We start from the raw sequence: 10661 nt of genomic DNA on the forward strand, positions 1-10661 counted from the left end.
CACACACACACACACCTTGTAAGGTCCTAAAGCTCCAAAATTGGCTTTTCTGGGCGAACTATGACTGGTCATACTTTTTTTTTTTTTTTTTTTTGCAGTAAGTAAAGATGCTATTGCATATCTTCACCATGGTAGACTAAACTGAAAATCTGCATTAATCTCATTGAAGCAAACAAAATGTCTCATTATTTGGTTGCGTAAAGGGGAAAAGAAAATGCTGCATTCAAAACTCCTTCAAAAAATGTTTTAATAACATTAATAACATTAGTGCTCAATGGAAGTTCGCTTTGCTTTTCAAAAAAAAAAATACAGACACAATCATTTAATTAATTAGGATGTTAAATTGCATTGATTGTGCTATAAATTACGGTAAGCACTACAAAACAGCATTACCTTTGGATCCAAAAATGCACTTAAACACTTATTCAGAACTAATGTTAAACCTACATATTTTAAACAACGAAAATCTGCAAAAATCACTGTTATTTGTTAAAAGCAATTTTTAAAACAAATTGAAAAGACATTTTAGCACTTTCCAGTGAAGACCATTTGACTATTGTAGATCTCTGAAATATTCAATTTTCACCAGCTGACTGAGGTTCAGTGTGGTATTGAGTAATATGCAATAAATACAGAATAATAACACAATATGAATCGCTTAACTCAGAGGAAAGTAGTTGAAGTATTTATGGACCATGTGAAAACACTTTCTAAGATATAAACAAAAATTTCATGACATGCATTCAAACTCCTCCGGTTGAAATTACTGTGGTATCTCTTTCCCTGTCTCTAAAGTTCATATTAAAATGCATAGGTCAGACATTCACATGGATTCTTTCTCTTCTCAGGACACACAACTGCCCATGCGTAGGTAACTTAATCATGGATAACATAATCCTAACAAACTGCTTTAGTTCCTGTGACAACAGAACACCTGTTGTCAACTTCAATACCAGTGAGGTGTGCAAGTTGGAAAACAAAGGCAGAAAGGCCTTTATGCACTATCAGAAGGCACCAGGTTGCCTGTGGTGTCCAGCTGCATGCATTTACAGGTGCAGGCCGACACGGGACACTCACTGTGATCTCTGGAAGGAAAGACAATATAATGGCACGGAAAATGTTATGCTTAATGCTATAAACCACAGTTCAAAATTGAATGTATTTGAAAGATGTCTTTAATGATTTATTAATGCATACTAATTATGCTTTTTTTTTCATGATTCGCTGATGAATAAGAACAGCATTTTTTTTAATCGTTATCTTTTGTAACATTATAAATATCTTTACGGTCACTTCTGATCAATTTAATGCATCCTTTTAATAATTTCTTTAAAAAAAATAAAAATAAAAAAAACTTTTGAACAGTAGTGTATTTGTATTATAAGGTCATGGAATAAATGGCACAATATGGGTGAATATGACTCTTACCTAAACCAGCTGAGCATGTGACCCGCGTGACCACCATGCCGGCAGTTGTGGCACCAGGTGAACCAGTTATTAAACTGAGCAAGTTTTTTGTCTCGTGTGAGATCGGCTTTCTCATCTGCTTTTCCTGTGCCTGATAGGATGGACCACATGAATCTCACAGTGAACTGAACATGTTTCCATTATGGTATCATAATTCAAGAAGAACTTGAAATGATCTGTCTGTTACCTGGGGAGCTGGACACAGGGGTACCCATGTTCATTAAGCAGAGGGCACAGCGTGGAAGTGGTTTACGACAGCCAGGGCAACTGGTGACCTTTGACTTGGTGGGTGAACCGCTGACCCCGTACTGACTGAATCCACGGCCCTGATGTGGTATCGCCGAGCAGCTGTATGATATAGACTTTCCACAGAAATTACAGCTAACAAACACCTGCGCAGAACATATGTACAGGAATTTAAATAAAAAAGAATAAAAAAATCTGAATTAACCAACAGACGTAAAGACAAAATGTAAGATTAAGTATGGAACAAAAAAATATATTTAAATCAGGATATATATATATTTAATAAATATCAAAGCTAGGGATGCACCGATAAGTATTTTTATGTCTATACTCATAAACAATATTATAAATCACTAAAATACTGCTACAGTATCTAGTTAAGAATCTAGTCTTTGTTTTATCCAGCTGTATTTACTCAACTTATAACATCCAAGTGAAAGATATAACACCAACATGTCAAAAAAAAAAAAAAAAAATCAATTGATAAAGTTTTATGTTTCACTGAGTAAATGCAACTGGATAAAACAAACAAACAAAGTTTTCATTTCAGGCTGCAAAGCAACAAAATGTGATTATTTTAATGAGGGTGATTTTTCTATACCTACAGTACACATACATCATACACAGCTAGCTATATATAGTGATTTTTTTTTGTTAATTATCAATCTGATAGGGTCAATGTTTCATAAAACATTGGCCCAATCAGATCGATATGTTATTTTTTTTAATCACTAATACTGACCGATATAAATTCATCAGTGATAATATCATGCATGCAAAGATTAACAACTGTCAGAAAGAAACTTGATTCTAGCCTGTGGAAGTGGTTTTGAGCTGGGATCCAGTTTGCTCCTATGAATGTCGAATTCAGCCCGTTTATGCCAAAACCTCCAGGCATCCAACAGGTTGCGATAGTTCTCGATCCAGCACTGCACCCGAGGGTCCTTCAGCACCTCTCCTGGGGAGCCCTGCCACAACAAACAGCACACAAATCAACATTTAACCCACTCATCTGGAAATTGTAGGCAGACATGAATTTCCTGGTTTAACAACACACAGTCAAACTTCTATTTCTTCTCAGTTTTCTAGTTTTCTTTTCTAATCTAGTTGTCTAACAAATCTGTCATTGTATAATATGTTGGCTCTTTGACTAATTGCTTTTGCTCATCTTTTGTAAGTCGCTTTGGATAAAAGCACCTGCTAAATACACAAATGTAACTGTACAAACATTAGATCCGTCCTATCCATCCATCTAATGCAGGGGTTTTCAAACTGTGGGTCGCGACCCACTCGTGGGTCACGGAATGGAACAAGGTGGGTCGCACAAAGTCACTTGGCTGCAGCTAATTTTGCGTTTCAATGACACACAGACACTAACACAGTTCAGTCTAGGGCTGCACGAATGTGACGAGTGGGGCGGGGCCTAGTGCCATGGGAACAGAGCTAGGCCGGTGGAGTGATTGGGAAATGAGCAACACTCACCGGTCTCAAGAACCACGGAGGAGATCGGAAAGATACAAAAGAGGAGCGATGACAGTGAAGGACGAGAGAGGACCAGGCCTGGGTTTTATTTTGTGTTTGTTTTTTATTTGTGCACGGCAGTCATCCGAGAGGGGCTGTCGCGCTGTTTTGTGTTTATTTGGTTATTAAAACTTTGTTTGATTGTCCGCCGGTTCCCACCTCTTTCCACGAAGGAGTCATCGAGGCGGTGGGCTGGAGTGAGTTCGCCCCCCCCCCCCCCCGGCAACTCACTCCAGCCCACCACATCGAGCACCCTCGGCGGCAGACTCCTTCGCCCTGCTCGATGGCACTGCGGATTCACCCCAGCGGCGAAGGATCTTCGGCAGCGCGCCCCTCCTTCCTCCCTGGCTTCGGCACCAGTGTAAAACATTAAAATCTTCACAATCACAGGAAGAAGGAGGCGGGAACTGGGAACCCACTCATCACAACGATATAGCCCACCAACATTAATAATGAACTGCAATATCCTTAGTGTGATTTTCAAATTGCAATTAAGTCCGTGTGCGTTGCGTGTTTTGAAGGTCTCAGAGCAATGTCATTAAAAGGTTCAATCGGTCTTTTTTTACCTATTTCACAATTATTTTAATCTCCAAACTGTTTTAGATAGTTCTGCTTTGCTTCTTATGCTTTTCTAAAAAAGTGTTGGATTGTGCTCCGTTCTCGCCGACACACACGGAAGGATCATGAATGCAACAAAACACAGCAGCGCAGATCACACTTCACTGGAGTGAGCCTGCTTCACGTTTTTATGGACACTACATATTTTAACGCCAGTAAACAAAAATTAAAACTTGTAAATTTGTAGTGAAATTTTCAGTTGTACTCTAAAATAAAATGGTTATTTTTCTTAAATACTTAATTTCTGTCATAAAAATTTTAAGTAAGATTAGGTTTAAAGTAATTTCACTCGTTGTTTTTTTTTTTTTTTTAATATTTTGGTGGGTCGTGAAATATATTACACTTGTCTAGGTGGGTCGTGGAATGGAAAAGTTTGGGAACCACTGATCTAATGAACATCTTCATTGGTTTGCATTTTCCTTTGTACTGATTCTGTAATATACACTAATGTTCACAAGTTTAGGGTAAGATTTCTCTGACAGAAATTGAAAGGAGCACCTTAAAAAAAACAAAAACATATTCCTCGTGTGTTTGCGCACACCTGGCGAATAAAGCTAATTCTGATTCTGATCTGATTCTGATGCTTTTTTTCAGCAACCATGCATTAAATTGATCAAAGGTGACAGAAATTACATTATCTATTTCAAACAAGTGTTCTTTTGAAATGTCTATTTATCAAAGAATCCTAAAAACGTATCATGGTTTCCACAAAAATATCAAGCACCACAATTGTTTTAACCACTGATTATAATAAGACATGTATCTTGAGTAGTGGAGTAATGATGCTTTGCATCAAAGGAATAAATTATATTTTAAAATACATTCAAATAGAAAACAGTTATTTTAAACTGTAATAATATTTCACAATAATACAGTTTTTACTATATTTTGTACTTCTTTCAACAACATAAAAAACTGAAACTGACCCCAAACATTCATCCATTCTCTTATGTATCTGTCTTTATGATGTTTTGTTCCGTTTCTGGACATTCACTTACTTTGAGCATGCAGAAACTGGCCGTCTGCACGTCTCCGGTTCGGTCTACATAACTCTCCATCAGATCTACTCCATCTTTCGTCAGTCCTGTCAGCAGGATGCCCTCCAGATTACCAGCCTCCTTCATCTCATAGGTCAGCTTGTCTATGTAACGAGGCAACTTAAGGAAGGAAAAATGACAGTATGTTATATCAGTGCACATGAATGAGACCTGGCTAAACTCAGGGATGAGCGGATCTTACCTGAGCGTCATTTAGAAACATACATGCAAATGCCACCCTGTCCCTGACAGCCACACGACTCTCATACTGGAAACACAAAACACGCTTTTTATTAAAGAACTTGAATAAACATTAATTACAATTGCATATTGTACCCTGAATATTCATTTAAGCACAATACATTTTATAAACATACCAGGACCGCATCAAAGGTGCCAGGTTCACTGGTGAGGAAGGCAAACATGATACAGAGGTGCGGCTTCTTCAGCTGGAGTCTGAGAGAGCTGCACATTTCTCTCCACAGGGAGTTCTTCTCATCAGTGTAGCCCGACAGAGCCATGGCCACCACGTTCAGGTTCAGATCACCTGAGCACAACATCAAGGAAACCGAAAACAAGATGCATTAGTCCTTTTACAACATCAAGGTTAATATAATTAACAAAAATGTTAATATATATATATATATATATATATATATATATATATGTGTGTGTGTATGTGTGTGTGTGTGTGTATATGTATGTATGTATGTGTGTAAAAGAACTGTGTGGAACTTCTGTGTTCTAAGGAAGAAACAACAATGTATGCCATTTGGATGAGTGCAAACAAAACACAATGCAAAGACAAAAGCCTTATGGCAGTAGGTGTAGAAAAAACCTACACCCCTTGTAAAGATTATAAAAGATAAGATCTTTTTTTCCAAACCCAAATCTAATTGTGCTTTAAGCCCAAACAACGGGCAATTATGAATAATAAACATACAGCCCCATATGCCGTATGCATCTGCAGCTTTAGGGCTTTTAATATTAAACAGCTATCATTGTGTAACGTAAGCCATGCTTTTGTCATTTTGTCAGTATATAAAGGACCATTTTGATTGCAAACAGGCAGTCAATGTCGTGTTTCTGTCTTGCCTGGATTTCACACAGTCCTTCTAACATTCATCCAAATGTTCAGAGAGGACAGGACTTCCTGTAAAGCCCCTAGGGGAACATGAACATCAGTCTCTCTATATAAACAAGCTATTCAAAATTGTTCAGATGATATCTCCAATTTAAAGGACTCCCTAATAAAGATAAATTATATATCATTATCAGCCAACAGAGGCAAGTTTTTAAAATGGCATTTACATGTCCAGGTAACATTTCTATCCAAATTAATGAAAGAAAAAATTAAATTTACATTTACATTACATTTATGTTTAAAGCTGAATTTAAAAAACAAAGAAACAAACAAATGAATAAAAAATAATAAACACTATATGGACATTCACAAAACTACTACTGATAAAAATTATTCAAACTTTTACTAAAATTAAAGTGAAAAAATATAAAAATAAACGCAAAATATTAACAAAAACTAGAATCAGATCTAGAAGCAACACTGAGATGTTTTATATATATATATATAGTTTTATATATGCATAAGATGTTTTATATATATTTGATTTTATTGCATTATTTTGTTTTCTGCTAGTGCTATCGAGGAAAATGCTTACTTTATACAGAAATAATAAATAATAAATAATACCATTCCTTTTTTCCCTTTAGATTTCAGGGTAAGAAAAGACAAGGGCCAGTTCTTGACAGGTTTTGTGAGATTGTGAGTTTTCTAGTCACTGTCATTGGCAGTACAATGTTCCTCCAGTCCAGTCCTGTACCTTTCTCTGCTGAAGCTCCTTTGTTAAGGATCTGAATGGCTCGTCGGATGTCCAGGTTAAAGAGAGCGACAGCAGCGGCTCTCTCCCACTCGCCCTCCTGCTCCAGAGACTTCAGGAAGGGCTCCACATCAATGTCGGGCCCTCGACTGATCCAGCCACACAGCTGCAGGGCCAGACTGCGCTCCTCGCTGTGGTACCGCGGTACATCGGTCTGTCTGTCTGAACCTGACCAGCAGCGCCGGGTCTCTGTAGTGCCTGAGAGAATGAGATTTCTTTAGAGGGCCACCAATGACTGAAACCATGAGGCTGACGGAGGATTATAGCAGATGTCTATGAGAAATACTTTTACTGTGCAGAGCAATAATACAGAATAATGTTCACAGAAAACGTGATCAAATGTTGTGTTGTTGGCACTTACCAGAGCTGGACTTGACGATGTTTTTGATGCCTGAGTAAATGAGCGACTGTTTATTGCTCTGTTGCTTCTGCTCCAAATTTTCAGTGTACTGCTTCATAAGTAAAACTTGCATAGGAAATATACAGATATCAAACAGAAACAACACCATATAGACAAGAATATGACAACACAAATGAACCAATCAATCCAGGGATTCACCAACAATGCTCAAATTTCTCAAAAGAATTTCATGTTAATTTAGTTGTTAAAATGCATTTCTTGATGTTTAATAATGTCTAGTTTCAAGTGAAATTACAGTATGTATGTATATATGTATAAAGTACATTATTATTGTCTATTCAAACATTTTATATATGTCATATAAATAATAAAATAAACCACATATTACTACAACTACTACAATTATTATTATTATTATTATTATATACAAATAATAATTCGATATAATACATATTATAATTTATAATAATGATTTTATATATATATATATATATATATATATATATATATATAAATAAAATATTAATAATAAATAAAATTAATAATGTAATATATTTTATCTATGAGTCAAGTAAATTGCAAAACATCCTGTAACAACAGAAATAGTTATTTTTTTAGGTAAACATTCAACAATAACTTTGACCCTATATGCTTTGAAAGGTTCAATCATCTCCTGCAGTGAAGGATATAATGGAGCGTGTACCAGAGCGACCTCAGCTGCGGGTCGTCTCCTCCGGCCAGCACATGGTTCCTCCACACCTGGACGGTGTCATGGCCGTAATGGGACTGCGCTCGCTCCCTCATCTTAGTGGCGATGTCCTTCTCAGCAGCGGCCGCCCCCTGACCGGCATCCTCCGTGCACTCGTACAGGTGCCGCCCACACGCCCACATCAGTGAGGTGGTGGAGCTCCAGGCCAGCGATATGCGCTCGAAGACCGTGAAGTCGTTCATGACCCGGTTGGGCGACACCACCACCATGCGGTTCTGGGCAGATGGATGCCAGGCGAAGCTGCTGATGATGCTCTCGCTGCAGGGCTGGACGCTGCGCTCAATGATGGTGGGCTCCACCTCATCACCGAACGGCATGGGCGTGTGCTGCATGTCGTACAGCCGGATGATGTTGCTGTCCCGCGTGAGCGTGGCCAGCAGGCCCATGCGTGTTGGACACCACGCCACTTTAGTCAAAGGTTTGGGCTGCTCGGTCAAAGTAAAGACCGGCTTTTCGAATTTCCGTAAATCCCAGATGGCCACCTGGCCTTCGAAGAAGGACGCAACGCGATCGGGAAAATGAGGATCCACCGTTACACCCTGGATGGCTTTGGTGTTCACAAACGTCTTCTGGCTGGTGTTGCGGAGGTCAAAGATGGCCAGATTTCGATGCATCCCAGCCAGGAGTAACTTTTGATGATCGCGAGGGAGCCAACAAAGAGAAAGACATGCATCGTTCTGACCAAGCTCGTACAGCGGTTTGGTCACCAACAACCCAGAGTCCACATCTCCAGACAGACGGGCCTTCTCAGCTGGAACCGCCTCAGGAGAAAACTTACTACTTATGTCCCATATGAGAACGGAAAAATCAGCCCGGTGTTTGTCCAAACCAGCCGCTAGCCAGTTACTGTCCACTGGGTTCCATGCAAGTGTGTTGCATTGCCGGGCGTGCTTGGGTACAAACTCTTTACCCACCAGCTCCTTACATTTGGAGTTGTGGCTCTGTCCCAGACTGGTCAGGACGACTCGGCCGTTGGCCTGTCCCACAGCCAGCAAACACTCAGGCTCATGTTTGGGATACCAAGCCACACATTTCATATACGGGGTGTCAGAGTTGATGGCCAGCAGCGTAGCCGCGGTCTCCTCTGAGAGCGGAAGGGTGCCGGCTTTAGTCTCTGGGCTTCCTGCAGGTCCGATCCGATACAGACTGAGTTCAGTGTCGCAGATCACATAGCGGTCTGCGTGATGGGGAGACCACAGGATATCTGGTTTATAGCCGCTCGACATGACAGCACAGTGGTTTCTTCAGTGCAGATACCTGTGAATGATAAAGAGTCTTATTTATAGAGCACTTATACATCTTACCTATCAGCAATACTTGGATGAATTCATATATTTATATACATATTACATACTATATATGTGTGTGAGTGTATATTCTACATCATAATATAATGATATCATTAATTCATTAAAAAAAAATTGTTTTGTAATCGAAAGTCATAGAATTATTATTACCAATAATAAAATAATTATTATTTGTTTATTATTTTAAGAATTTTTAAGTATTAAGAATTCTGATATTTTTTTCATTTATTATATGGCTTTTGTTTATATAATAAATAATAAAAAATAGTATAATAATAATAATTTACATTTAATCTATCTATTAATTGTATTGTTGTTATTATTATTTGTGGAACGGTTGTATTCTTTTATTTATATATATATATATATATATATATATATATATATATATATATATATACATATATATATACACACACAGTATATACACACAAAGATTTATTTTCCCTTCATGATTTCATAATACATACATCAGATGGTTAAAACAAACAACATTAAAGATGCACATGAATTTAAAGGTAATGAACAAAACAAATGTTACCAAGACATGACCAAAGTTAAAAAATCCAGGTTGACTGTTAAAACTAAAGCCATAATGTGTTTAATGTGTTGAAATAAACAGTAACGTTACATATAATAAAATCATTAATAAGATCCATTCTACGCCTCATGACTCTATCACCCCAGTGTAAAGATGTAAATATTTTAAATAACTGAAGAGGAAAATAAAACAGCTTTTTCCTAAAGAAGTAAAGAGTGCAAATGTGTGCAAAAGTTCTTATGACTTGATTTTAATAAGTGGGTTAGCCGGTTAGCTATAGCTAAACTAACCATAACAACCTTTTCTAAACCGGAAACAGGTGATGACAGACGCCAGTCACTTTATGAAGACACAGAATAAACCATGCTTTAAAATATAAATAAATGGCAGATGTGATCATGAACGTCTGATTAATATAAACTCACATTCGACGTGCAAACATGCTGAAGTTTGTTTGGGTAGCGTGAAGTCGGAAGCAATGCCGATTGTAAACACAATGTGACAGAAACTCACAAAATAAAAGTCCCACTTAGTCCAATCATAGACGTCGACGAGCAAAGAGGAACGGGGATTATATTCGTACATCTCGTACAAGTCTTCCGGGTAAAAACATAAGATAAATAAATTAATCTATAAAAATCAAACGTGTGAAATAGAAGCCAATTTTTCGCCACACAAATAAACATCTGGTAAATCTTATGTCATAAAAAGTCAAACTCAAAAATATTACACGTCTAAATTAGGCAAGGCAAGTTTATTTATATAGCACATTTCGTACACAATGCTAATTCAAAGTGCTTTACATAAAAGAAAGTAAAATAATCATGAAGAAAAATAATCACAAAATTAAAACAAGCAATTTAAAAACTCTGAAAATGATTTACATTTGTTATATT

The 10661-nt window shown here is 37.5% G+C and overlaps 1 protein-coding gene across 1 annotated transcript; it reads right to left on the reverse strand.

Moving 5' to 3' along the window:
- Positions 1-230: 230 nt before the first annotated feature.
- Positions 231-10322, reverse strand: LOC132103406 (GATOR complex protein MIOS). Its single transcript, XM_059508487.1, has 11 exons — positions 10191-10322; positions 7838-9174; positions 7149-7247; positions 6731-6985; positions 5267-5436; positions 5092-5157; positions 4851-5009; positions 2529-2681; positions 1655-1859; positions 1429-1558; positions 231-1085 (listed from the first exon to the last, which is right to left on the reverse strand). The coding sequence occupies exons 2-11, from the start codon at positions 9141-9143 to the stop codon at positions 995-997; spliced, it is 2634 nt and encodes an 877-aa protein (XP_059364470.1). The 5' UTR covers positions 9144-9174; positions 10191-10322; the 3' UTR covers positions 231-994.
- Positions 10323-10661: the final 339 nt, after the last annotated feature.

Source organism: Carassius carassius, chromosome 24, assembly GCF_963082965.1.
Source record: "Carassius carassius chromosome 24, fCarCar2.1, whole genome shotgun sequence".
Lineage (NCBI taxonomy): Eukaryota > Metazoa > Chordata > Actinopteri > Cypriniformes > Cyprinidae > Carassius > Carassius carassius.